The sequence below is a fragment of the Cygnus atratus genome, chromosome 15 (assembly GCF_013377495.2).
Source record: "Cygnus atratus isolate AKBS03 ecotype Queensland, Australia chromosome 15, CAtr_DNAZoo_HiC_assembly, whole genome shotgun sequence".
NCBI lineage: Eukaryota > Metazoa > Chordata > Aves > Anseriformes > Anatidae > Cygnus > Cygnus atratus.
In genome coordinates this window covers 1,405,789-1,433,249 of record NC_066376.1, presented here as the reverse complement: position 1 = coordinate 1,433,249, position 27,461 = coordinate 1,405,789, and the positions used below count along the sequence as shown (strand labels likewise).

Below are 27,461 nucleotides of genomic sequence, written 5' to 3'. Positions count from 1 at the left end.
CACATGAATGGCGAAGCCTGTCATTTGCATGCAGGGGCTCAGTTGCCAAGAGATGCTGAGAGCAGAGCCCGTGGCGGGCTGCACCCTCTTCTCACATCTGCTAGTATTTTATTCATGTTTCTTTGGCTCTTGCATTTGAAAAATAATAAACCTCCTCAGCGTGCTCTGATTCTGCAGCACACCAGTAAAGCGCAGATACCCGCGTGCTGTCAGTAATCCCAGTGGACAGCAGACTCAATTCCTGCCTTGGGGAAGGCAAAAAGAAGTAAGATGAATGTCTTCAAAGCAGAAAAGTGCTTGAGTCGCTCTTTAAATGAGCATCTGGAGTGGCCTGGAGACCCAGAGCCTGTTTAAGATGACTCCTACGCAGTTTGTGCAGTGGTGTGAGGGTGCCTGCCCCGGTCTCAGCACACGAGGGGCTCTCCTACAGCCCAGACTGGACTTGGGGCCTAATCCAGCTGTGAAATCTTGCACCTGTATCAGCCAACAGTGGTGCCGCGGGTTTGCTTTGGAGGGGAGGGGGAGCGTGGATCAGTGCCCTGCCGGCCTGCCAGGGGGTCTGCGTCCCTCTGGGGGGCACAGTGTGAAATTGTCCCCTGTGTTTGGGGCGTGAGGGGCTCTGAGCTGGGCTGGAGCATCACTTGGTGCTCAGCACAGAGCTGGGCTTTGTGCTGGGTCCGCTCGCAGGGCTTGGGGCTGTGATGGAGTGCGGTACGGCCAGTAACGCATTTCAGTGGGGCCAGAGCAAGTCTAAACGGTTTGAATATTTAATGGAATAATTTTGGCTTAACTTCGCTTTCATCTTTCATTGGTGATAAAATATTGAACTCAGCTGTGCAGAACCGAGTTTTTCTTTGAAAGCAGCAGGAGGGCAGCCAGGCCCGTGGGAGGCAGGGCCTTGGGGTGTCTGTCCTGCAGCGCCGGCCCTGTGATGGGGGCTCAGGGACATCCCTGCCCCGTGGCGCTCGCCTCGCTCAGCCCTGCAGGTCCCCACTCAGGGCACTGTGTTCAGGCCGTGGGAATGGTGGGTGCTGAGCTGCTGGGAGTGGGGTCCAGGGCGCCGGTACTGCCCCGGGCAGCAGGGTCTGTGCGCAGCCCCTGCCCCGCACCGAGCGTCGTGGGGACAGCGTGGGCTGCAGCCCTGAAACCTGCACGTGTGAGCCCCCGCTGCCTCTCCCCTGAGCTGCTGACTCACTCGGTACCGCTGATTAATTATTTGCCCCCAGCAGGCTTCAGCACGTTTCTAAATAAATATGCCTCGGGGAGAGCGGGGCGCAGCGGAGCTCGCCTGGGTCCTGTCTCTCCCCTCGGGGTCGCAGCAGCCGGTGCTGGGTCTGTGCTCGGGGGGCAGGGGCTTCGTTTCGGCTGCAGTGGGCACCGGGCAGGGTGCTGGGGCATTGCTGCCACCCCTGGGGGGCTGCGGTGGGTGCTGAGGCCATGGCCAGAGCAGTTTGACTCCAGAACTCATCCCCCTGCCCCAAGGAGGGACTGGGTTTAGGAAATGCAGGTCGGTGGTTGAGCTTTGGGTCCTGCCCAGCACCAAGGCAAGGGTTCCCGACATCCTCTCACCTGAAAGTCGGGTACAAGCCGTGAAGTTAGACGTGGCCCTGCGATGGTTGGAAGGGCTCCGATCAGCCCGCGCCTGGTGTGTGTTATGCTCCGCGGCTCGGAATAGGCTGTGCTCACGAGCGATCGTCTCCCTTTGGTTAAAAAAAAAAATAGAATAAATAATAAAAATCCAAGAGCATCGGAGCCATGTTTGTGGAGGGAAGGAGCTGGCAGCGTGTTGCGTGTCTGAGCAATTGTCCACTCGTCCTTGGCTGGCGGTGGGGGGGCCGCTGGTTTCTATGGTAATGGGGAATTTAAAGATCAAGCGCTTGTTTACCTGCAGCGCCTTCGCCACGAGGAAGCTAAATATTGTGTTGGCGTCGTCCTAGGGGAGCAAGGGATGCAACGGGCAGGGGGCCCGGGGCGGTCGCTGGTGGAGAGCCCTGAGGAGGAGGATGGGAAGGGGGCCGGTGGGGTTACCTGCCCGGGACAGCTCTGGTGGCACGATGGGGACGTCCCTGCCTGCCCTGGGAGCACGGGACTGGCTTGGCGCAGCGCGGGCGTTGCGGAGCCGTTGGTGCTGCCCCGTGCGCTGCCGTCGGCTCCATCCGAGAGAGATGGAGCTCTGGTGCTCGCCCTGTAAGTGATCTCCAGAGCAGCAGTGTAATTCATGTGGCTTTGTTTGTCTAACAGGGGCATAAAGTATTTTTAATCCTGGCTAAGCACCAAATCATTACCTTGAAGGATTGCAGAGCCTCTCAGAAGCAACGGCAAATATTTCATATTTATGCCTGCATAGGAAAAAATATTTTTCCCCAGTCGTAACTAATACGTGTCAGGAGCTCCTGCTCCTTCAGCTTTAGAGGGTGGTGCACATTGCCCTGGTCCATGGTGGTCCAAGGACAAGGAGAAACGTGATGGGGAGCCAAGGGGGCTTCACCCTGGTGGGATGTCAGTGTTAGAGGTGGTGGGTCTGGGCGAGGGGAGGGGAAACACTGCCCACACATGGCTCAGCAGTGGCAAAGCTCTTTTTCCCTTTTTCCAGTGGTCACAAGGCTGGCAGCATCTGTTAGGATGCAACTGGTCCTGTTGTGAACATCTGGCAAGACTGTGTTTCATTTTGCCTCTCTTTTTTTTTTAATTTAGTCAAAGCTGTTAAATGGGCGGAATCCAAGCTCAGCTGCATTTCTGCACCCGGTCCTGCATGGGTTGGATGCCGAGAAGCCGTTTGCTTGCGGCGAGCCTGACCCTCGCAAGCCCCGGTTAAACCCGGGTGCCTGAGCGCGTCTCAGGATGTTTTCCTCCTGCCTGTCAAGCCATGATGTTCCTATGCCCAAGTGACACATTTGGGAAATGGAGGCTTTTGCTTTTCCAGCTTTGCTTACGCGGGTGTCTCTATGGAAACCGCTCCGCCGCCCTCCCCTCTCGCCAGCGGGCTCTCTGATGGCTGCTCCAAGTGAGGAGCTTGTGTAACGCGCACCATTTTGTGGCACGAGCCTTGTTATTAGCGATCGCTGGTTGCTTTTCAGTCCATATGTGCCAGGCGGTTCTCCTCCTGGGGGGCTCTGCCCACGCTGCACCCAGTGCCAGCCGTCCCGCTGCTGCTCCTGCCCCTCCCTGACACCGATGAGCCTTTGGGATCAGCCGAGCTCGGCTCCCGGTTCCCCTCCTGCCAGGGAGAGCCGTTGGCATCGGCTCTGCTCTGAACCTTAAATCAACGCCTAGTCGTGCTTCTTTTTCCCTTCAAACCCAGGCAGGGGAGGGTGCGAGGGGGACCCAGGCCCACTTTGGGGCACGCAGACCCTGCTGGCAAAGACCTTGCTCAGCCACTCAGATGGCAGCGCTGAGCGTTGGGTCTGAGCTGCCAGGGCTTGCTTCCTTGCCGTCGTGCCAGCGGCTGAGAGCCGCAGCCGTTGGTGGGAAGGAGCTGCCGCTGGTACGTCGGCAGTGCTGGGGTGCTCTCCGGCAGGGCGTCCATCCACCCATCTGCCCAGTGCTCCTGGGTCATGGCCATGGGACTCAGCCGTGGTCCTGCCCTGCCCCAGAGTGCCGGGCGCTCACCTCCTGCCCTGATGTCTGAGAAGCTCGCGCGGGCTCCCCGGTGCGCACGCAGCCCCGCTCGCTGCGCGCTCTGCGCCGCGGCGGAAGTGCCGAGGGATTGCTGCTACTCACAGCATCCCTTTTTAGAGCAGAGCGTGGGTTTTGGCAGTGGTGCTGGCCAGCCCACGCAGCCCCGAGCGGTGCCAGCCTCAGGAAAGGGCTGGCAGCTCTGCTGAGCTGGCGGGGATGCGAGTGAGTCTGCCGTGCCGTGCCGTGCCGTGCCGTGCCATGCTGTGTTGCCCGCATGGCTGTGGCTCAGCTGGGCAGCCAGCGTGGGTCTGCAGGTGGAGAGGCGCTGGGGGAGCAGCTTTGCAGTTTTGAAGGCATCTCAAGCCTCTGGCTCTGGTGTGGGCTTGTTCGGGCTCGTGTGAGTCAATGGTTTCTGAAAGCCGATTGAAGAGAAGCGTTCCCGGGAGATCACACATCACAAGTTTCAGATGAGTGGGCTTCTCTTTCTCCTCCAAGTGCCAAGGCGCACGTGGCCTGAAGCCAACCCGGAGCAGCTCGGGTGGCTGCTCTGCTCGTGCACAGAGCTGGGACACGGTGGGGGCTGCTCCTTGCCACCTCCTAACTCGGATGTGCCAGGGTGCCCCAGCGCTCAGCACCCGGCGCCAGGCACAGTTTACTGCGAAACGTGGCCGTGTTGTGGTGGGACCGGAGCGGGGCCGGGCATTGCTTCCCTGCTGCAGTGCTTGGGAGCAGGGCGGGCAGTGGTGTGTCCCCACGGGACGTTGCCACGGCACGTCCCCATGGGCACCCCTTGGTGTTGGGGTGGGGCACGGGCTTCACGAGGTCTGGTCACGGCAGCAGACCTCGACTCGTTTTCTGTGGGGTGTCAGTTCAGGCAGGTCTTTCTTAAATGCATTAACTTGCTGCGTGTATTAATGTGCATGAATTAATGTGAGAAGTGCTTGACAATGCTTAAAATAACTTTGTTCCCGAGCAGGCGTCAATGCACAGCATATGTGTTTTTCCCTCCTGAATAATTACACGCGTGAGGTCAAATTGCTGCTAACAGCTCAGTTCGTTCGTGGCCCCGCGGGACCTGGTGTGCTGGGAGGGCAGCGGGTGCAGGAACCCCCCAGAGACCCCAGCTGCAGCCTGAGCTGTCGGCTGCGCTCGGGCTTCCCAGGGGCTGTTCCTGGGAGGGCAAAAAAGCCAAGGTGCCTACGTGTGGGTTTTGGTTCACTTCTGTGAAAGGTTTGCAGACACCTGTTCTCTGGAGCAGAGCCCGGCTGGCCGGGTGTCCCCTGGCACTGCCCTGGTGCTGAGGCCAGTGGTGCTGGATTTGGGCATTTTCAGCACCTGCTGCTTTTAGGGAAAACCGATTCACTGACGGGGCACTGTTCTGGCAGCGCACTGCGGTGGCGTGCCCGGTGTGCTGCGATTCCTCGGCACCTCGCAGTCCCCTGGCTGGGCGCTGGTGCTGAGGGTTGGATGCGTGCGTGGAGCCCACAGTGGGGCCGTGTTTGCTGCTGTTTTCTGGAAATGTTCATCTGACTTCTGCTGGGGGACATCTGTACTTACAACAGGAGTTTGCCAGCAATGAGCCATGTTTTAAGGTTGGTTGGGGATTTTTTTGCCTGCAGATGACAACTTTTTCTTAGGGAGGATTGCCAGTCTCCTTTGCTCACAAGGTGCTGAGTGCTGGCACTGAAAGTAAATCCAGCAAAGGGGGAGCAGGAGCCGAGGGAAGGACAGGACCAAACCTGGGAGCTGCTGGCTGTGGGTGCCTGGGGAAGCGCTCCGGCTGCTCTCCCCGTGCAGACGCTGCAGCGCAGCTCGGCCCCTGCTCGGCGTGGCCAGGGCGGCTCCGTGCGCCCGTGCCTGGCAGACGGCGTTATCGCTATTAATTGCTGCCGAGGTGTTCTGAGATGCCAAAGATAGGTCTGAGGAAGAGGCTGCGGAGAGCCTGCTGGCTCTGAACCTCGTGCCCAGGCGGGGGAAGGAGCCTGGTTTTGATCACATTGCTGTTTTGCATCGCACGATTGTGTTTTCTGTTTCCTTCTGGCCAGAGGCTGCAGCTTGTGCTCGTTTCCGAGCCCGTGCTCGGGCAGCCGCAGTTCTGTGTCTGAAGCACGCCCGGGGTGCTCGGGAGCTGTGGCTGCACTCGCAGGGTGCGCGAGGGGCCTCGGGCTGCAGAGCTGTGAAGGGGGGGCGATGGGACAGCCGGGCAGGGCCGCAGCCCAGCGCTTCTGCGGCACCTCGGTGGGTGCTGCACCAACACCTCTGTTGGGCTGCGGTTTCCTGCATGGCTGTGGGTGTGGGGCTGGGCCGTGCAGCGAGGCTCTGGCCCCCCGGTGCCTCCTGGCCCCCCTCCGTGGGATGCTCGGGGGCTCTTCTCGGTCAGGTCCCAGTCGGGAGCAGGTGGGAGCGAGCTGGGCGGGCAGCGGCACTGCTGCTCCAAGGGGCTTTCTGCAATGTTGAATCCTTGTGAGGAGTGGGCTCTGATGGCAATACAAACGCAAGAGCTGGAGCTATCGCTAGAGAGCAGAAACCCTTCTCAAAGATCAAAGCCAGAGCTGCCGTTAACAGTGCCTTGGCGGCGGTGCTGTGCTCCGCGTTAGCGCTCACGAGGATTCGTCTTTCTGTGACTTCTTCCCTGTGCCATCCGCGAGTGGCTTGGAGCTGCGGCCCCGGCGGTGGGTGGAGGCATGCCCAGGGCAGAGGCAGCATTTATCTCGGTCTTGGTTCATCTCCTGGTCTGTGCTGGGTTGTTTTGGGCTGGTTCTGCTGGCTCTGCAGGCGGGCGGCCCGGGAGCACAGCGGCGGTGCTGGTGCCTGTGGTGAAGCAAGCTGCTGAGGAGGGGTTTGCCCTGTGGGGAGGGCGCTGGCACTCGCCGTGCTTCAGCCCCCGCTGCTCCCTGCGCCCAGCTGTGGGACGCAGCAGAAGTGGGCTGGGGCTTCAGTGAAGCGCCGAGACCTGATACAGGCCGTTCCCAGTGTCTCAGTGGACTTGTATGAACTTCAGAGAAATGGATTATAGTAAGTTAGTTGTTCTCTTTTCCCTAAATCCTTCCTTTGAAGGGTTCCAGGTTCCTGCTTAGGACAAGCATGGCTTTCGAGAGCTGCCTGGTGTTGCAGCTGCAGGTGAAGGATGTGTGCATTTGTGCATGGATGCGATAAAGATTGGTTTGTCAGGTCTGTTTTTTTAGGGAGGAGAAGTGCTATTTAATAATGCTGCTTGCAGTGCTGTCTGCAGAAGATCTTCTGTTACTGCCAGATGCTGCCGGGATGTTTGCTGCTGGATATTCAGACCTGATTTTTTTTTAAATTGGATTGCAAAGTGATTTCTGAAACTTCAGGCAAGTTTCCATCCGTTTAGGTGCCAGCCTACCGATAGGAAGAAGCCTGTCTGCCGCCTGGCTGTGCCTCAGGCTGTAATTACAGCTACAGCTAATTGCACACCGCGCTGCACAGGTGAGTCGCGGTGGCCACAGCCTGGGAGCCTTTCTCAGGGGCATCTTTGTTCAGGCAAAGCCAGTTCCCTGCGCTGGGGAAAGTTACGTCTCTGGAGCAGAGATCGCACCGGGGGCAGAGCAGGCTGACCAAAAGGCTGGGTGTGAGACGGGTGCTGCAGTGTGACTGCCGGGACTGGGACCCCAGCTGGGGCAGGGCTGGGTCAGGATCAGGGGACGGAGATGTGCCCGTGGGAGCCGCGTGTGCTGGGTGCTCAGCCTGGGGTATAGCCGGGGGAGCGGGGAGGATGCTCTGCGGCAGCGGGTGCTCGCAGGGCCTCGGCCAGCCCCTTGCTTCCCAGTTGTGGTTGGAATTGGTGATGAAAGCTTCAGAGAGCTGGACGCAGAGGTGCCGTGCTCTGGGGGAACGGCTCCGTCTGCTGTACCCGGGGCTGTCTGGGTGGCCCAGCCCCATGGGACAGGCAGGGGAGGCTCCCGGGAGGGAGCAGTGTGAGCCATGAGGCTGGCAGGCGGCGAAGGTGCAGGCGGTCGCAGGGCTCATCCTGGGGCTCTTGCTGTCTCCTGCCCCACCCCAGGCTGGTGTAACGGAAACCCTGAACAAAGCAGACCATTTCTGACAAGGATTGGCTTCTCTGGCATAAAAACCAATGCAAGGTTTTATTTTCCCCCAGGAGCAGAGTAAACAATTCCCTGTACAGCACTAATTGATGACCCATTTTTCATTCTTGTAGCATTGACAGGCACTGTGTACGCTGCATGGGAGAACTGATACCACAATAAATGTGCTGTAAAGATTCCTGTTCTGCTTTGCCGCATGGTATGTCCTCGGTGAAGAAAATGAAGACAAATCTGTTTGTTGAGCACCACGTTACTTATTCTCAGTATTGGCACAGAGCTGTGTGAGCCATTTCTGCCCCCTTTGTTTCCAAGACTGCCTGGTTTAGAAGTAAGCATGGATATTTGTAAAAATCTCTCTCCGATTATAAAGTGGAAGGGCTGAGCAATGCAGCTGGGACGGGGGAGCCACCACGCAGCGTCCCCACGGTGGGAGGAGGATGTGGCCGTGGGTTCCGCCTGCTCCCAGGACCCGTCCAGCACCTCGGCACCAGCGCCGGGACGCGCTGCGGCGTTCTGCGGGCTTCTGCTTCTCGGTGGTCTCTGCAGGGCTGGGCTGGGTCTGAGCAGTTCTGGGCTCTGGGACTTCTGCAGCAGATCCTCTCCTGCACATTTTTTAGGGCAATAAACAAGTCTCTTCTTCCCGTTTCTCTTTTGGCGAGCCATTCCCTTGACCATCCTGTGTGACCCAGAGGCGCAGACTTTCCTGTTCAGTGGAGCAGCCCAGGCTCAGAAGGGAGAGCTCTGGGGACACTGGGGCACCGAACTGGGGCTGCTCCTTCCCTGGGGCCGCCTCTGCCAGGCACGGCTCCCAAGGGAGATGCTGAGGAGCAGAGCAGCGTTTTCTTTTAAAATACATGATCCTAAACAGATCCTCTCACCCCTAATCTGTCCCTAAGACACGGCTCTCTCCTTCTTGCCAGAAAAACCTTTTATGTGCAGACTGATGTGAATAGAAGATAAGTCAGTAATTCTTCAGTGTATCTGCTTTAAAAAGAGGATTGACTCTTATCTCCTGCAGGGCCGGCAGCCAGGCAGATGTTAATTGGGCTTTAATGTAGCGAACGTGGCTCTTGAGAAGACGGGCAGTCGGGCTCCTGCTCCTTGGGCTGCAAACGGCACCCGGGGCTGTTTGCGGGGTGGTGCTGAGCCCTGCCCGCGGTGCGGGTCCTGCCCTGAGCGGGGTCTGGTGTGCGGGGTGACCCTCAGGGGTGGCAGCTGCTGGGCAGGGCAGATGGCAGGCAGCGAGGGACAGCCCCAGCGCTGTCTGTGGCGAGGTGCCGAGTTCGTGTGCTGATGGCGGGGTCTGCGCCCGGCTGGGGAGCGAGTGCTGGCCTGGTACCGTTTTGGAAAGGACCTCGGCAGCGGGGCTGAGCAGGCTGGCTCTGCTGCACACGGTGTGTGAGTCCTGGGGGAAAAAAAGGCAGAAGTTTCCAATTTTAGCAGCAGAGTGCATGCGCACGGTGCCGCTGAGGAGACTGATCGCCTGTCCTGGCAGACAAATGGCCGGGCTTGCTCTCCGAGCAGAAGATTTATGGGACGCTGCGGAGGCCACTGCTGCGGGGGCCTGGTGACTGCCCTGGTGTCCTGGCCTCCCCGGGGGATGTGCCAGGGCTGCGGGGACGCTCGGGCACGGGACTGGCAGTGGCACAGCCTGGTGGCCACCACCTGCCCAGCACCACACTGCACTTGTCTGCCTGCATCCTGCCGTGCTCTCCGGCTTCCCAGCAGGTTCGTGCAGGCTCGGGTGCAGCGTGGGGCTGCTTTGCCTCCTCTGCTGCATGGCACGGGCTCCTCAAATGCTCATCCCTAAGCTGCAGCTGCTGGGCTCGCTGTTTGCTCTCCCCATCCAGACGAGGCGTGCTGGATGCGTTGGCTGCACGCACAGGACGAAATCCTGCGCTCCTCTGCGACACCGGGACAGGGACAGCAGCCCGGCACCACATGCTCTGAGAGCTTGTGCGAGGGAAGATAAGAGCTCAGCAGTGCTCGTGCTGCTCTGGTGTCTGTTTGCGGTTGCTGAAACTTAAATATTTGTTCCTGGTTCCAATTTATCTCTCTTAATGGATCTCGATTTCAGAAGTGCAGTTCCTCGTGCAGTATTGGCCTCCTGCTCTCTTCTTGGTCGTTACCCCATCGGACACAACAGGGGTTTTTTAAATCAGTTGCTGTCAGAGCAGTTTCTCAACCAAGAGGCCTGAGCAGCTTTTGCTGGAGGCCTGGCATGCTGCAGCAGCCTCGGACACAGCCGTGCTCGGGGACAAAGCCCCCGTCCCACCTGCTGGCACTTCCCATTCCCTGGTGCCTTCTGGAGATCTGTGCCACGCTCCCATCTCCGTGGAGTCTCCTTGAGGCTGCTGGGGCTGGAGAAGATGCTGAGCACCCAGCACCGGCTCGCTGGCAGCGGCACACGCACGTCGGGGGGGAAAATTCCAGGGTTTTAATGAGCAAATTGAATGCAGTGTCCTGCTGCTTTGGGCGGATTTCCACATCGATCCTTAATCCATTTTCATCGCCGCTCTCGGGGGCGGCGTGTGTTTGTCTGTCTGCTACGGCCCCGTCACAGCAGCGTCCCTGCCCCGCTGCGGGGTGCCTGTGCTGGCGGTGCTGTGGGGGGAGCGGCTGGGGCAGGGGCTCCCCGGGGCTCTGCAGAGCGGATTTGGGGCCTCTCCTCGGCGTGGGTGTCTCCTTGGCACGAGCCCGGCCGGACCCCACACGCGGCCGCGGCTGGCACACCAAAGCCCTGGCAGCGCAGCCGGCCCTGGCCGTAACGGAGCTGGCCGTGTGGCGGCCCTGGCAGCCCTGCAGCCCGCAGCTCAGCCATTACCGCCGCTAATTAACTCGGCGAGTGCCCCGGCCGTCAGTGGTCGGGTTTGATGTATGCTCTCTAATGCAATTGTTTCCCCCTTCCGCAGGAACTCGCCCTCCCGGTTATTGGCGCGGGTGCAGGCGGGTGGGATGCTGCTGCCTTCAGAGCGCACTAATGATATTTGGTGTTTTTTTTTTTTTTTCTTTTTTTTCCCTGTTCTAGCTTAGATGTGGAGATGACAGTGTGGCAGTGTGGTGGGGGCCAGCCCCTGCCTGCCCCTGTGGATGACCCCCCAGCAGCAGGGTGGGCACAGCCACAGCCCCTGGCACGGGGAGGGGGCGCGGGGCTCTCCGGGGAGCTGCCGGGTCCCTGTGCCCCGGGGTTTTCTCTTCCCAGCCCTCTACAGGCAGCTGTGCTGTGCCACCCGGGTGTGCGCAGAGGGGGACGCTGTGGCGGGGTTGTCATTCGAGTCAGCAGCCCTCGGGGTGCCAGGGAGCCAGAGCTAGTTTCTATTCCCCGCTGTCAGAGGGTTTCAGCAAGCAGCTTGTGATTTGTCAGTTTAATTGTGAAGCGAGTTAATCCATGTATCCAATTTAATCTTTAAGGCTTTAATTAATGAGCTAATGTGTGGAAAAGCTGCAGAGGCCAAGAGCAGGACAAGCCAGGACAGGGCTGTGCGTGCGGCTGCTCACCCTGGGTTTGTGTTTCCCCACCCCGCTGCCCTCCTGTGCTGGGGAAGTCCCCAAACAGCAGCTGTGAACGAAGCGTCCCGAGAGCAGCGGGGTTTGGGGGAGCAGCGGGGTTTTGTTCCGCCAGCGGGCGCCTTCCTCCCCTCCTCTCTGCTTCCAAAAGGCAGAGTTTGTGCCGTGGTCACCGAGGTGGGACTGCGGGGGCAGCCAGCGGGGCTGTTGGCGTGTGGCTAACGCGGCCCCTAACTGAAGTAATCTGCACTTGGTAATTTCATTGCCCCTGCGTCTGCAAGGTTCCAACTTTATTTATCTGACATCCCGAGGACTATTTATTTAACTTACAAGCAGCTTGTTCCTCCAACAAAGGCACTCCACGCATTCCACTGTTACTCCCACTAGAAAACGTTTTAATAACTCTGTCCAAGCCCTGTGAAAGGGACGCGTACGAACGGCTCTCCTGAAATCACAGAGTGACAGCAGAGCTGAGCTGCGTGGATGGCTTTCCTGCCTGCTTCTGCGCAGCGGGTGGCCTGTTGCGAGTATTACCTCCATTATATTAAACTGCGCAAGGTTAAGAACAAACCCCAAGCAATCCAACACGTCTCCTCCCTGCATTCAGGGCCGGCAGCGTAGTTTGTGTTTCGGTACATTGAAACATGTTGTCTTTTGTCTTTGGCTGCTTATTGTTCGTTAAAAAACCCAGCTGTGCCTTTTAAGGGATATGAGTATGGCATTGAAGTGTAGCTCCCCAAGACAGGCGCTGGAAGCTGGGAGCCTGGCAGCCCTGCTGCTGGGGTGGGCTCAGGCAGCCCCTCCGCCCGGCACCTGCTGGAGCCGCCCCGCGGTGCTGCCCGCAGCCCTGCCCTGTGGTCTCATTGCCTTTTCCCACGCAGCCTGTCCTGCTTCTGCTCGGCTTTTTTTTTTTCTTCTTTTACCCGAGTTTTGCTTCCAGCCAGTGCTCGCTCGCGGTGCTCCTTTGCTCGCATTGACCCAATGGTCCTGCGGCAGATGAGCAGGAGCATCCCAAGCCACCTTTCTGCTCCAAATTCAGCTGCTCCAAATTCAGCTGCACAAACTTTGTGGATAAGTGCTCTACAAGCTGGAGGTGCTGAAAACAGGCACTTGGGAAGGCTTGGAAATGCACAGGAATGTGTCCCCTTGTCGGCACATCCCACGATGACCCTTCAGGCCACCTGCCTGAGCACGCTGCGGGTGCGCCGTGGCTCCGAGCCCTCCTCGCAGGGCGAGCTGGGGGAGGCTGCAGCACGGTCACACTGTGCCAGCACCAGCCCCAGACCCCACTGAAACTCTGGGGACTCGAGCTTTTTCCCCAGCCTGGCTCAGCAGCACTTGGGTGCACACGCTCCTCGTTGCTCTTCTAGATGGCAATTAGTTTTACGAATCCCCCCCAACACAAAATGTAGGTCAGTCGTAATTAGTTTGAATCCTGCTGCTGCCAGCTTTGCTTTTAATTAAGCTCCTCCAGAGGGGAGGCAGCTCACGAGGTGCGGTGCTGGAGCTGCGGCCCTTGTGGCACTCGTCACATGCCTCGTGGTCCCCGCTGGCAGCGCCCGGTCACCCGGCTGTCACCGCTGCTGGCACTTCCCAGCCCGCAGCTGCACTCACGGCATTGCTCACCACAAGGACAGGGGTGAGGAGCGGCCCTTCCCACCCGGGGGCTGCTGCGCCCTGCTTGCTCTGTGTTTGGGGTGAGCCGAGCCCCGGGCACGGTTGTCGGCTGCAAACCGGCTCGGGTTTGCGCATCAGCTCAGGGCAGACCCGCTGCGGGGCGGGGAGCCGGCCATGAGCTGTCCTCCTGGTCCCCGAGGTCCTCCTGCTGCGGGCAGCTGCAAGCTGTCGCCCGCAGGAAGTCACCTCCGGCTGCCAATAGAGGTTTGCTGTTCATCGAGCAGCGAGGTTTGCGCTATGAAATATTCAGTGAGGACCGGCTGTCCCTCGCCGTTCGCTCGCGGCTGTGGTCGTTGCAGTGTGATGCCTTCCTTCCCTTCCCATCCCCTCTGCGGTGGGCAGGCTGCTGTCAGAAGCGGTGGTTGGGCTGGGGGCCAGATCCTGCTCCCTGACTGCAGTGGGGCAGCTCTGGCTTGGCTGTACCGGCCTGTGTGGGGCCATCGGGGCTGGCCAGGGATTTTTGATGGCAAATCGGGCATGAAAATTAGATTTCTTGCAGAACAGTAAGCCTGTGCCTGCAGAACGGGTGTTAGTCCACAGATCGGAGTGCTGTGAGATGGCAGTGTGGGGCAGAGCAGCCAGCGCTGTGTGCTTTACAGGGGGTCTGTCGCTGCGAGGGGGATGTCGGCAGTGGTGGACGTTAGGGTCCACATTGGGATTTCCCCCCTTTGCTCACTGTGCTCTTTTTTCCAGCAGAGGGGGCCCGTTCCCCCCAGGGTGCCGTTACACCACGGTCTCCTGCACCTTGTGCGTTCCCTCGAGCTGCCGTGGCTTTTCAGCCGATGGCGCCGTATTTCAGGACCAAAACATTCTGCAAATCCCCGATGCGGTGTGAGCGGTGTTTGCAGAGTGCGGCCACTCCAGCTCCTTTATATTCACCCTCAGTTCTGCAGACAGCGCGTGGCGCTGGCACCCTTGGCTGGACCCGCTCCGTTCCCCTGCCACGAACCAGGCACCCGCAGCCCCCTGCCAAGGAGTTTTCTTGGTGCCCTGCACAGCGTGTGCCACCTGCGCCCCTTCCCCTCCCAGCCGTGGGCTGGCTGCCCATTTTACCCCTTCCAGGGCCATGAATCACTCCGCTCCCTCAGCTCCATCGCTGCCTTTGAAGGTATTTATAAACTGCGATCGTCTCCCCTGCGCCTGCTTTAGCAGACGGTGTAAATTTAGCGCGCTTGTTGACTCTGCTCCTCTCCTCCTCGTCCGCATCCTTGCTGCTGGAGGAGTGTGGCTGTGCAGGAGCTTAGATGTTACCTCGGGCCTGATTAAAACCACCAAAACGCAGAGGCAGAGCCCTGCCAGCGCCGTCCTGGCGGGTGACGCCGAGCGCCAGCGTCCCGTGGCATTGGGTAATTGCGGCAGGTCGGCATGCGAGGCGCTGGGATGGCCTCTCCGTGGGGGAGAGGCGCTTTGCTGAGCTCTGCCCGGGCTGGCTTCCCAGCGCTGGGTGGCCGTGCCTGCTGCCGAGGCCACCTCATGGGACCGCCGGAGGGGATGGATGCGGCACCGCGCGCCCCGGGGAGCTCCACGCGCTGGCTGCGGGCTTTGGATCAGTCGAGAGCGCAGCAGGTGCCGGCTGCCCAGCCCAACCAGCCCCGTCACGCACCACTGCTTGGGGTTGTTTTAATCGCACCCTAGTGATTACTGTGCTAATTTCTGTCGATCTAGCAAGCAAATTAATCTCCTCTCCGCTCTGTCCTCTGGGGCTGTTTGATATTTAGGGTTGGGTTTGATGAACGTTTAGAGAGCCGCCTGCAGCTCGGGGGGCTGCGGTCACTTGGTGTGCCGTCAGAGTGCGGCCCTTGTCCGCCGCCGGGCTCTCCCCACACACCTCGTGGTGCCCCCATCCTGCACCGCTGCTGGCTCCGTCCAGGCAGTTGTAAAATGTTTCCTGTTGGCTCTGAGAAGCAGGGGATCTGAGGAGCCGGCACTGCTTCGCTGGTGCCCATGGTGCCCACCCCTGCCCTCGCAAACACGCGGGTCTTGCAGCGCTGTCGGATGGGTAATGTCTTCCCAACCTGGCTTTGCTCCCTCCCTGCTGCTGGACCTCCCAGGAACCTGCACCTCGGCCCCAGGCAAGCACCGGGGGATGGCACGGAGGGGCACGGCCCCTTCTGCTCCTCCCTGCCGGCCCTGCTGCTAAACACGAGCAATACGGGGAAAAACAAACCGAGAGGGAAAGCAGTGCTTGCTGGGAGAAAAATCAGTAAAAGTGGCAGGCAGAGGAGTTATTTTTAAGTTGCTAACTGAATATGGAGTAGTTAGCTGTGCCTTTTGAAGGCCATTAGGATGGGATGCTGGCGCTCATTAATTTATTGCCAGAGGTGGTCTAGCCTGAGCCGCGCAGCACACTAAATCAGCGGTGCAGACACAAAGATTTAAGTATCCAAATATATGTAACTTGCAGCAGACGCAGGAAATGATCTTCTCACTGTGCCACCATGCAAATTACTCCAACAGGCGCTGTGACCAATTTATGCAAGTTTAAAAAAAGGGGGAGAGAAAATCAGCATAAACACAGCGGTGGAGCCGGTGCAGGCGCGGGGCAGCAGCTGCCAGGCGGGCGGCCTCACCGCTGCTTCTCTTCTCTTTCAGAATAAGGTGCTGACGGTGGATGGGGTGAAGGTGAAGCTGCAGGTGCGTCCCATGGCCCCGGAGCCAGCTCCCGCGGTGTTTGGGGCTCGGTAAAACCCCTGGGAGCCAATGGGCCAGGAGCAGCCCCAAAAGCTGGTCCCCGTCTCCATCCCGTGCTTGGAAGCTGTCGTTGCGTGCATGCACGTGCATGTACACACGTGTGTGCACGTGCACCCCCATGGCTGCTCTGTCCCTGTCTGCCAGCCCCTCCGAAAAGCCCCGGCAGCAGGCAGAGACCAAGCTGCTCGCCCCGAGCCCCAGCTGCTTCCCGACCCCTGGGCTAGCAGCTGAATAACGCCATTAGCACCGATCTTCCCCCGACAGCAGCGTGGCACTCTGGAAACATATCGTGGCATTAAAAACTGATAAATTAACGAGTCCCCACACATCCATCTGCTGGATGGATTTTCCGATTAAGGACGCGTTGCGAGCCCTTTGTCACACGCTGCCGTCCCCGCGGTCAGATGTGCTGAGGAGCAGGGAGGTGCTGCTTAAATATTTATTGCGCTTGGCACCTCTCCTGTTACCGTCCTCAGAACCCCCCCTGCAGCTGCGAGCTAGTCACGTGCAGATAGAGCAGCCCCTGGGTCGCTGCTAGAAGCAAACCGCTGAGGAAACTTTGTGGGGTTGTGCTGTGGCCGTGTGCTCGTTGTGTCCCGTGGGTGCCTGCGGGATGCGGCTGACCCCGGTCCTCTGCCTTCCAGATCTGGGACACGGCGGGGCAGGAGCGCTTCCGCAGCGTCACGCACGCCTACTACCGGGACGCCCACGGTGAGCACTGCCGGGGGCTGGGGGCTCGGGGGGCGCGCGGCACGGTGCCGGCACTAACGCGCCGCCGCTCTCTCCGCAGCCCTGCTCCTGCTCTACGATGTCACCAACAAAGCGTCCTTCGACAACATCCAGGTACGTGCGGCGCCTCCCGGTCCTCTCCTGGCGGTTTCAGGCAGCTCCGTGGGTTTCCTGCGCTGCCGGGGCACCGCTGAGGCTCCGCAGCTTCCGAAGCCCTGCAAGCGCTCGGAGCAAACCCGCGGCGCGCTGGCTGCAGGTGGCACCGGGATTTACTGGTGGTGGTGGTGCTCTGTGCCAGCCCCGGAGATGAGCAGGGTCTGGGGGCCTGGGGAAAAGCTGTGCCCCAGCTGCAGGGAGCCCCCGGCCGGCCGTGCCGCGGGGCAGAGGTGTGTGCTGGGGACGCAAAGCACGGCCGCTTCCGAGGGGCTGCAGTCGGTGCTGTGCACCCGTCTGGCAGCGAGGACAGTGCTGGGGCGTCGGAGGACGCGCGGAGAACATTTCCCTTTCCCGGCAAATGGAAGGGGCGACAGACTCACTTCAGCGGCAGATTTATGCCGCGTGTAATTACAGCACCAGCTGGAGAGCTCGCTCCCGGTAAGTGAGCGCAGGCAGCCGCTGGGAACGAGGCGCTCCCTCGGCCCGGCCCGACGTTGCCCCGTCTGCCTTAGCAGCAAACCCAGGCAGGGGAGAAGGTCGCATCCTGCTGCCCCGCTCCTCGTCCCCCGGCAGACCTGCCCGTCCTGCCGGCCATCGTGGGGTCCCGTGTCCCCTCCCTGCAGACCCACGCAAGGCTCAGCGCGGTGCTGCCAGCGTGGGGAGGGGGATTTTAATCCCCGAAGGCCAACAGGAAGGGGGAAGGAAGCTGTGTGACTGCACAGTGCCTCTGCCAGCTGCATCCCCACGCCACAAAGCTGCTTTTTGGCAGGGGGCAGATAGCGCCACGAGGCGGTGCGAGGGGAATGGGAGGACCTGGGGACGGGAGGACCTGGGGACGGGAGGACCTGCCCTCAGTGCCCCCCACCCTGCCGGGCCCGTGCAGCTGCTGGGCCACTGCAGAGCGTGCTGCGAGCCAGGAGCAGTTAGCCCTGAACAAAGGGGACGTTGTTTGTGTCCCAGACATGGAGTGCACCAGGCATGTCTGTGGCAAACAGGCTAGAGCTGTCCCTGCCCCGGAGCATCCTCCTGTCCCTCCTGTCCCCCTGCCCCAGGGCACCCGGGGTGTTCCCTGCAGGTGTGGCGACAGCCAGCAGCGGTGTTTTGTGCTGAGCTTGTGATCCCTCCATGAAAATTGCTCAAAGATTCCCCCCCCACATTGTGGGGTTAGGGATTACGGGGAGTTAGGGTCGGTTTGATTCGATTAGGCTGGATTAGAGGAAGGCAGGTTCACCCACGTGCCGCCTGATCATGCAGTGAAGCAGGCAGGGGCCACGGCCCAGAGCAAACCCTTGGCTTTATGCTTCTAAAACGCAAAGGGATTCTTTTGTTCTGCTACAAGGATGGTGAATTTTCCCAACAGCAGCTTTCTGAGCAGGCCTAACCTTCCAGCCAAGGAGGGAATTCGGGTCCTGCGAGTGCCTGTGGGCAGTCCCCAGGGTGTGCAGGGGGTCTGTGGGACCCGGCTGCTCCCTGCCTGCGGTTTTTGCTGTGCCCAGCTGAGTTTCTGAGCTGGGCTTTTCATTTTACATCTCGCCCCCCAGCCATCTCCTCCCTGTGTCTGTGTAAAGCCCCCGCTGTGGCGTGGTTGTGGCAGGATCCCCACAGAGGGGTCCCAGCGCCCAGGCCCGGGGCAGCCCCCATCCTCCTCCTCCTCCTCCTGGAGCCGTTGCTCACAGCAGCCTGTCTCTGGTTGTCTCCCTCCAGGCTTGGCTGACAGAGATTCATGAATACGCGCAGCAGGACGTGGTCCTCATGCTACTGGGAAACAAGGTGAGCCTGGCCCTGGCGGAGCTGGAGCTGCCTCTGCCGACGGTCCTGTGCGGGTGCTGCAGGTGCCGTCAGGATGTAATGCAGGCGTGGTGATTCCTGGTTAGCTGCAGATCCACGGCCAGCAGAGCCACCAAAAGTGGCCGCTTGGCCCAGGGGAGCCGCTTGCTCTCCAATTTGGGAGCCCTGCTGCTCGCTGGAACCCAGGCGGATCCCATCTCCCTCCTGGTGCACGGGAGCTGGCTCGAGCCCTGCGTGCTGCTGTGCTGCAGAGTCCCTGCTGGGAATACGGGATTGAGTCCAGGTGCTGGAGATGAAAGCAGCCTCTTGTGCTCATCCTGCAAGTCCCCGCTGAGCCCCGGCTTCCCCTTGCTGCAGGAGCAGCGCAGCATTGCTGGTTCCCCCTGCTGCTGTGAGGAGACTGCTTTTTCTTCTGCCTCGCCTGGTCCGTGCGGGTGCGTGTGGCACAGAGCCACAAATCACCTCGGACGTGCCTGGAGCAGGGATCTCCAGCATCTCTGTGATGCACACGCGGTGTGAGCCTGCCCGTGGGGCATGGTGTGCAAAAATCCAGGCAGGCTGTGGCAGGAAGGCAGGAGCGGGGAGTCAGGGCCCTTAAAAGCGTTCAGCAGAGCCCAAAGCCCCGAGCAGAGGGGGGCCAGCGAGGCTTTGCGCCGTGCCCCAGCAGCCCCGGGCTGGTGGTGTTTGGGAGCGTGGGGGCAGGAGAGCGGAGGGGGGTGTGGGGGCTGTCTGATGCTGACCTCCCAAATAATCCCAGCTTGCTCTTTGCTGTTGGCAGGTGGATTCAGCCCAGGACAGAGTGGTGAAAAGGGAAGACGGAGAAAAATTAGCCAAGGTATGGGAGCTGGCTTTTTGCTGCAGCGGAGCCACTTGTTGGGTGACGGGGGGGGCAGCACGCAGCCAGGCGGCTACCTGGGAGCTGCCTTCAGCCCTCGTCTCGCTCCCGTCTCCCTCCACCTCTGCTCTTTCTTTCAGCTTCCGCTGCCATTTCTTGCTTCTCTGTCCTATCCTGAAGCTCTGAAGAATAAACACTCCTTTACCTGTGACCCCTCGTGCAGCTTTCCGCCCCCCCCCACAGGGCCAGACCCCTCTCCCCCTGAGCTGAGCCCTGTGGCAGGCACCGTGCCCGCTGGGGCTCTGCACGGAGCCGAGCTCGTGTCCCCGTGGGCCTCCCTGACCTCCTCCGTGTCTTGTCCTGCAGGAGTACGGCGTGCCCTTCATGGAGACCAGCGCAAAAAGCGGCCTAAACGTCGAATTAGCGTTCACAGCCATCGCAAAGTAAGTGAGTGGTCCCGGCCGTGCCGCGCGCCCCTGCCGGGTGCGGAGCTCTCAGCGCCTGCTCCCCTCGGCCACTGCCAGGCCGTGCGTGACGCCGTCCCCTGCATCGCCACCAAGCTGGTGCTGCAGGGAGGGCAGGTTCTTCAGTTGGAGACCTGAGAGGGAGGCCAGCTGCATCACGCACCGCTTTATTCTCTGGGGTGTGCTTACCCATCCCAAACAGCTGCAGGATGCTTCCTCGGGGGTTTAACGAAGCACTTAGACCAGGTCATAGCTCAGCGGAGCTGCTCCAGGCAGCTTAGAAGTAGGTGGCGTGGGCAGAAAGGTAATGTTTTCCCCCTTCCTGCAGGGAACTGAAGCACAGGTCCATGAAGCTGCCCAACGAGCCCAAATTCAAGCTCCACGACTACGTGAAGAAGGAAGTGAGGGGCTCGGGCTGCTGCCGGTCCTAATGCGCTCGGTGCATTTGTACAGAGACTCATGCCACGTGTTTGTGCGCCGCGCTCTCTCCTCGTGGACAGTGTGTGCATGTCTGTCTTGTGTCTGTATCTGCGTAAAAGGTGAGCTGAGACCTGTGGGGTGAAAGCAGCAGCAGGAAAAGCTCTTTGGGCCGGCGCCGAGGCCGGCCGTGCTGCACCACGTGCCAGGCACGCTCCCCAGACCCCACAGCACCCACCCACACCACGGGTCCCCAGAGGGAAATGCCTTTCCCTGGCCGGGCTGCTCTGCTCCTGCCCGGCTCGGAGCCGCTCTGCCCGGTGCAGGCAGGAGGGGATGCGGGGAAGGAGCTTGGTCGGTGCGGCCACGGCTCCCTCCAGGTTCCTCCACCGGTTCAGCAGCGACGGCGCTCAGCCAGGAGCACCCTGGGGTTGCTTTAATGCGAGGAGGAATGATGGGGCCTAGGGGAGCGAGTGCCTGCTCCCCACCAAAATCTGGGTAGGAAAAAATCCTGAATTCACTTTTGCCACATACCCGGAATTCAGCTGATCAGATCCTTGGCCTGGGGCACACAGGAAAGCTTTGTTTTCAAGGCAACCGTTTTTTAGCTGCTTATTTATGTCCGTCAGTCCTTCCCGTGTTGTAACATAGCTCCTCGATGAAGATTTCTCCTCTTCCCCGCAGAAGACAAGAGCTTAGATGTCTGTTTGAGTAAGCTCCCGCAAACATCTGTTGTACAGAGGTTTCCTGACTGTTTATCTGTTCGGTGAAGGCTTTGGTTCTCTCACTACAGCCATTTCTTGTACTTTAACGAGAAGAAAGCTAATGTACTGCAGCTTATTCCTGATCCCTTCATGTAAGCCCGATAGCTTTTTTAGACTGCAACAGTGCTTTGCTCCGAAGTTCTCTTGGGACAGCTCGCTCTTCTGAAGGAAGAAAGCCGAGGAGGCTGCTGTAGGCATTGACCGTGCAGGTTTGAGACTTCTGCCAGCTCTCTTCAAGGGACTCCTCAGCCCTTTTGTCTGCGCCAGGCACATGGCTTTTGCTTTTTTTAAAGTTGCACTTCCAAGTACAAATTACAACTTTGGAGGAAGTGTTTGGCCTCTGGCAAGTTTCTTATTAAAAAAATTCCACCTGCATGACACCAGGTGCCCTGCCGCACTGCTCCTCCATGCACTGCCCCTATAAGCAGAGCACTTAACTCAACCCGTCCCTCACTCCCAGCTGGCAGCAGAACACCAGCTCCCAGCAGTTATTGAGCTGCACCTGCCCCTTGTCGCAGCAGGGGCGCCAGCCTGAGCTGCAGCACAGCGTTCCCCAAGGGCACAAAGTCCCTCGGTGCACGGTTCAGGCGGGCAGCCACAGAGCAGACCCCTCGGAGCTGCACTTCTTGGTGAGCCACAGTAAAATGCGCAGCACGCAGAGCTAGAGTGGGTCCAGCACAACGATGGTACGGAGCCTAAAATAAACCCGCTGAGAACGGAGCGTTTTTCCTGCGTAGCTTTTTAGGGAGAAATGTCTGTGTTACCCGACTTAAATTTTGTTAAAAACCCTGTTCCTGGGGGAATGTTTGCAGCAACCAGCCTGGAGCAGCCCCCGCTGCTGCGCATCGCTGGGCAGAGCCTGCTCCCTGCTGGCAGCACCATGCAGGGCCCGGGGGGGAGGCAGCGAGGGCAGCCGCCTGTTCTGCACCAGCCCTTCCCAGCACCAGAGGCATCCCACCAGAGCACAGAAGAGCAGCAGGCAGCTCAAACACCTGGGTCTGTTCCCAAGCCTGCCTTTGGTGTTTTCTCAGAAGTCACGGTGTAAGGGCAGCCCCTGCCCCAAGGCGCCAGTCGCTGCACAGACACTACCTCCTTCCCCCTCCTCACAGGCAGGACACCTTTGGCCATCCTGCAAAAGCTGACAGCTCCTAACTCGGTACTTCGGGGTGGGACCAAAAACAATCTAAAAATAATTTAAATAGAGCAGGTGTGGGCGCTACTTTTTGGGTGTGCCTGTCAGGACCTAACTAGTACAGCAGGAACAGAACCGCATTTGGGCAACTTCCTAACCCCCCCCCCCCCCCCCAAACTTAAGGGGCACTCAACCCCCATCCACCCCGTCACAAGTTCCCTGTGCACCACTCACCTCCCACTGCCTGCGCACCAACCTTGCTGCTGAAGCACCCCTCCGCTCCTCCCTGGCGTCGTTTGACACGGGCCTCTACTGCCACCAAGCGATGCAGAATGGTTCAGTGCATTCAAGCAAGCCGAGGACTTGGCATGACACGCACTTCTCATTTTCGCTGGCTCTTGTTTACAGCTTTTGTTTCATTCCTGTTAATAAATCTTTTTTAATAATCCTTGCGGCTACAGTGGTATTTTTGTCTCACACCCGAGCTGTTTAATCATTCAAATAGTTCAGCTCATTCTTGAGCCTACCGGGATGGTTGCGTTACCAGCATGGGCTCAGGTACCCCCCTGCACCCACCAGGAATTCAAGGGACCCAGAGTCCAGCGGAGCTGCAGCACACACGGTACAGCAGCTCCCTTGAACAACAGCAATGATTTGCTGTGTGCCCAGATGCGAAACTCCGTTAGTCTGTGGTTGTGTGTTATGCATGGGATTTGTAAAGAACAGAAACAAAAGCAGACGTCTTTTGAAAACTTTATTAAATCTGTAAGCTGTAGAACCAGCCCAATAGAGAACCCAAAGCGGAGATATAGCAGCAAGCAGTTTAAAAGTTACAAGGCTGAACTTGGTTTGACAATATGGAAATAAAGACCTGAACAACTTGTTAAATTCAAAAAAAAAGTTAAAAGATTTAAATCATTCACCTACACAATCTAGCACTGTGAGGACTGCTGCCTGTGAATCCTTTTGTTTACCTGTACTACTGCATCCACTGCCTGCCATTACTTTTGCTGTAGGCTACCACGTGGTAGAGGAAAAAACAATTTTGATTTCTTCTGTTTCACAGAATTCTGCAGCTGATGCTGTGTTCTTTAGAAACCGCACTGACTCTTTAATTGTACAGCAAGAAGAGCATCAGCTTCGCTGCTATACACAGCAACCCCAAAAGCGTTTTTTAACCGTACTCGGGTGCATCCCTTGCTGCGTTCACAGCCCGATGCCTACGTTACGCCCGCGGTCACAGCTACACGAGGCCCGCCAGGCCGTTACTCCAGCCCGCTTTCACTTGCCCCGAAACGCCTCGTGGCCCTGCACAGCTGCAGCTTCCCGAGCCGGCTCAGGAGCAGCAGGTCACCGCACACGTGTGCGCCTCACCGCCCGGAGCTCCACGGCGACCGCCGGGCCCTCAGGCCTCCCTTTTCGTGCTGCCGTTGCGGTGCGGGTCCCGCCGGCCCTGCGGAGAGAAGGCGGCGCGGTGAGAGCAGCCCGCCGCGCCCCGCGCCGCCCGGCCCGCCGCTCCCTCGAGCCTCAGCCGCGATGCGTCAGCAGGGGCCGCGGCCGCCCGCCGCCCTCAGACGAGGTGTCAGAAAGGGTCGGATCATCCCCGGCTCTCCCGCGCCCGGCCCCGTGCGGCCGTGCCGGTCCCGCCGCCCCCCTCCCCGCCCGCCCCTCACCTACCTCTCCGCCGGAAAGGACAAACCGGCCCCTCCCCAGGCTATTTATAACCACCGCTACGCTGCTATTGGCCACGCTGCCTGCGGGCTTAGCCAATCGCCAGCAGTTGGGGTGATCGCCCTCACCCCTCTGCCGGCGCTCATTGGCTGCCGCTCCTCCTCTCCCCAGTGGCGCGGTGCGGGCCGAGGGGCGGTTCGGCGGCGCCCGATTGGCCCCCGGAGGAGGCCGAGCGAAGCCAGTAGCGACAGCGGTTGTAACGCCGACAGACCGCGGAAGCGCCAATCAGCGCTGGGCCGCGCGGGCCGCTGGGAGCTGTAGTCCCCGGCGTCTCGGAGGCACGGCGAGGAGCGGGCGAAGGTCGGAGCGCGGGACTACAAATCCCGAGGAGCACCGAGAGCGCCGCTTCCGGCCCGGGCGGCAGCGGGGCCGCGGGACGAGCGGGGGCAGGCCCGGGGCCGCGATGTGCCGGGGCCGGGTGCCGCAGCTCCGGCCGCCGCCGCTGCCAGGTACGGGGCGGGCGGGGCGGGTGCCCGGGTTCAGCCCCGGCAGGCCGAGCTCGGCTCCTTGCGCGGCCTCGGCCCGGGGCCGTGTGCCGTGCGGCCGCCCCGAGCGCTCCGTGCTGCCGGTAGGGGGCTGCGGGGTCGGTGCGGGGGCTGCGGGGCCCGGTGCGGGGTGCTCGGTCTGCGGAGGGCCGGGTGAGCCGGGGGGGGGCAGGGGGAGCTCCGGAGAGCCCTTGCGGGAGAGGGGCGTGAGCTGGGGCCCTCCCCCACGGCCCCTGCGCGGCTCCCCGGGGGCTGCGCGGGGCGCGGCGCGGCGGCGGCTCGGGGCAGGGGTTGTGCAGGCGGCCGCTGCTGGGGGGCCCCCGCCCTGCCCCGGGCCTGGGCGCCCCGGGCCGCGTCTGTGCGGCTCCCCGGCCGGAGCCCTTCGGCAGGGGGCTCCTGCCGGCTGTTTTAACGCGCCTCCGCTCGGCGCTGCCACCGCGAATCGCTGCCTTCCGCCGCCGCAAGCAGCGGTGCCGGGGGCACCCCCAAAATCCGGGGCTGCGTCGCGTCAGTGCTGCACAGACGCCCGCTGACCGCGGGCCTAAAGGGAGCGCGCGGGACGCGCGGCTCTGCCCTCGCTGCACGCCCGGAGGAGTGGAAGATGAAAGGGTTGGGGGATCTCCCAGGGGTCCCGCGGGAAACCGTAGGATCAGGGCACTGCTCTGCAGCCTGCTGACCCCGAAGCCGCCGTGGGTGCAGCGTGAGAAAGCCCAGGGTAAATCCAGCCACGACAGCACAAAGCTCCCGCGTTGTGGTTTCACAGACTCATTAGGGTTGGACGAGCCCTCCAAGATCGTCTGGCCCGACTGTCCCCCTGCCACCAATGTCACCCCCTAATCCACGTCCCCAGGCGCCACGTCCAGCCTTCCCTTGAACACCCCCAGGGACGGTGACGCCACCCCCTCCCTGGGCAACGCGTTCCGGTGCCTGCCTGGTTTGGTTCAGCGCAGCGGGCGGCAGGGGACCGCTTGCAGGTGAAGCTGCCGGCAGGAAGGAAAGTTCCGTGACGGGGGAGGTTCGATTGTACCACGCAGCAGCGGGAGACCTAAGCCAGGCTGGAGGGACCAGGGCGTTGGGTCAGGGAGTGCATGCAGGCAGCTTTGCTGACCCGAGCTGCGAGGAGGGAGGGCTGCGCGCTCTGGGATGTCGCTCGTGCGGCGTGGCCGTGTTTGTGCCTGCTCTGCCCCGTGAGGAGCTGCTGTGGGCGCACGGCGCCCTGCTGCGTGGGCAGGTGTCCGGCAGCAGCCCCCCCACCTTGCAGGCCTGTCTCCCAGGCCGGCCCCGCTCCCTGCCCCAGGAAGGCTTTTCCTTTCCGTGGCAGCTCTGTGCTAACTGGTGTTCCCCGGGGCGTCTCCGCAAGCACAGACTGCGTTGCTGCTTTTTAGGCCGCTCGATGTTCGGCGTTACGAATAGCTTGGGAACTAGCTAAGGAGGGCGAGAAACTTGAATTCCCTGACAAGTGAGAGGTGGACGAGCCCGTCCCTGCGGATTCCTCGGGTCAAAGGCGCAAGGCCGCGTGCGGCAGGAGGGCTGGTTTCTCTTAACTATCCCAACCCCCCCAGCCCGCGAGCGGCCCGGCAGAGCGGCGAGGCAGCGCGGGGATCGGCTGCGCGGGGCTTTTCCAGCTGGCTGCGCGAGTCCCCGCTGCTCCGCGTGCCTTTCTGCTTACCTCACTGGGAGCCGCACGCAGACAGCGGAGGGGACGTTTTGGCCGGGGGAAGCTGCCCGCAGCTGCGGGGCTTGGTGCTGGCGGCGGCTCCGGGCCCTGCCGCCCCGTGCCGGTGCGGGCAGCCGGCGGTGAGCGCTGCGGGCAGCGGGGCCCTGCCAGCCGGCCCGGGCTGCCTCCCTCCCTCCCTCGGGGCCGCCGATGGCAGCGGTGGGGGAACCGAGCTGTTCTCACGGCCCTGCTTAGATCGGAGTGAGGGCAGCGGGTACCCGAGGTCCAGCGCCGGGTTAGAAGCGGTGCCTGCAGCTAGCTGGAGCTGCCCTGTGCTCCTCTTGTGATCCCGAGAGCGTCCCGAGGCCGTGTGACAGTGACCGCAGCAAGTGCTCTCTGAGGTGGTTCCCGGTGGTTTCAGAAAGGTGAAATCCTCAGGATTCGCAGAGGGAAAGTTTGGGAGAAGAGGCAGGGCCTCGCGCCCCCTCTGCCTTGCACCCGAGGCCGTTGTGGCTGCAGTACGGCTGCTGACTGCGCACCGGGAGGGGTTTAAACGGGACCTTCCTGGCGTGACGGCAGGGGGCTGGGGACGCTGGAGGGTGCTTGCGGCTGAAACTGGGCCGGGGGTGTGCTGTGGTGGAAGGGGCAACGTCCATTTCTTCAGGAATCAAGGATTCGGCGCTTGTTTGTCTGGGACCTGACATCAGTAGTTTGACCATCCTTTGCCCAGCTCACCTGGCCCCTGTGAAGCACGGCAGTGCCCGTCCCTCGCAGTGGGTCTCAGCTCTATGCATGGGGCTCTTCTGCTCGTTCTCGGTCAGCGGCTGTACCCACACGCACACACACACACACAGCACAAAAAAAATCTTTTGTTTGTAAAGAAGCTGGCGCGTTTCAGACGGATCCCTCAAGTGGTCTGGCTGCAGCCAGAGGGCAAACAGGAGCACGGCGTGAAGTGTCAAAGCCTGGGAAGGTGTCTGGGGAGCGCAGGGGAAGGGAACGGTGCGCGTTCTTCTGGCCCGTGTCCTACAGGTCAGGCTAGGTGCTCGTAGTCGTCGTCATCGCGGTGCTCTGTGAATGCTGGTGCCGAACTCCACGAGCACTTCGGAAATGAATGCTATTTCCACCAGAGGCGCTGACCAGGAGGGCTGCAGTGGCTGTCCCGGGGCTGCCTCTAGAGCCCTGTTGTTTGAGCTCGTGAATCTTGCCTCGTTTGTGCTTCGGTCGGAGACCTTCCCTCGCAGGTTGCCCTGGCCCATGGGAATCACGGATGGGAAATGGGGGCAACGCCTTGTGCTGCAGAAGAACGAGGCGGGAAGAGCCTGCCCAAAGTGGACCTGGATGTACCCTGCTGGCTCCCCTGGAAGAGCCCCGCACCTGCAGGAGCTGGTGGGGTGGCCGAGGAGGTGGGCGCAGTCCCCGAGCCCACGCAGCCTGCGCTCAGCCGTGCCCTCGGCCTGCCGAGCCGGGCTGTCGGGGCAGCTCAGCTCATCTGGTGCAATAACATTTCCTCGGCGACGTGCCAGCCCTGGAAAGGACGCGTAACCCTCGCGGTTCCGCCTGCGGCGGCGTGAGAGGAGCAGAAACTTGCGCCTTTCCCCGTGAGTGCCCACCCCGTGAAGTCAGGAAGGTCGCGCCGCCCGGCCGGTCCCCAGGCAGCACAGAGCGGCAGCGCGCCGTGCCTGCCCTTCCCACCGGGCCGGCACGCGCCCGCCTCGCTTTCCAGCGGGCAGCCCCGCGAGG

At 60.9% G+C, this 27,461-nt stretch overlaps 2 protein-coding genes and 1 long non-coding RNA gene across 3 annotated transcripts in view; 2 read left to right on the top strand and 1 right to left on the bottom strand.

Annotated features, from left to right (window-relative positions):
• RAB26 (RAB26, member RAS oncogene family) overlaps positions 1 to 20,939 on the top strand; it is a 29,905-nt gene extending 8,966 nt beyond the window's left edge. The window contains exons 3-9 of the mRNA XM_035563476.1: positions 15,462 to 15,503; positions 16,205 to 16,271; positions 16,351 to 16,403; positions 18,150 to 18,215; positions 19,012 to 19,068; positions 19,435 to 19,511; positions 19,861 to 20,939. Of these exons, the coding sequence (XP_035419369.1) occupies positions 15,462 to 15,503; positions 16,205 to 16,271; positions 16,351 to 16,403; positions 18,150 to 18,215; positions 19,012 to 19,068; positions 19,435 to 19,511; positions 19,861 to 19,963 (465 nt within the window). The 3' untranslated portion in view covers positions 19,964 to 20,939. The remainder of the gene's footprint in view (positions 1 to 15,461; positions 15,504 to 16,204; positions 16,272 to 16,350; positions 16,404 to 18,149; positions 18,216 to 19,011; positions 19,069 to 19,434; positions 19,512 to 19,860) is intronic.
• Positions 20,940 to 22,586: 1,647 nt separating this feature from the next.
• Positions 22,587 to 23,597, bottom strand: LOC118256481 (uncharacterized). Its single transcript, XR_004781239.2, has 2 exons — positions 23,523 to 23,597; positions 22,587 to 23,298 (listed from the first exon to the last, which is right to left on the bottom strand). It is a non-coding gene; the product is annotated as an uncharacterized LOC118256481 (long non-coding RNA).
• Positions 23,598 to 23,885: 288 nt separating this feature from the next.
• Positions 23,886 to 27,461, top strand: part of TRAF7 (TNF receptor associated factor 7) — a 28,135-nt gene continuing 24,559 nt past the window's right edge. Inside the window, exon 1 of the mRNA XM_035563451.2 lies at positions 23,886 to 24,025. The gene's annotated coding sequence lies outside the window, so the exon portion shown is untranslated. The remainder of the gene's footprint in view (positions 24,026 to 27,461) is intronic.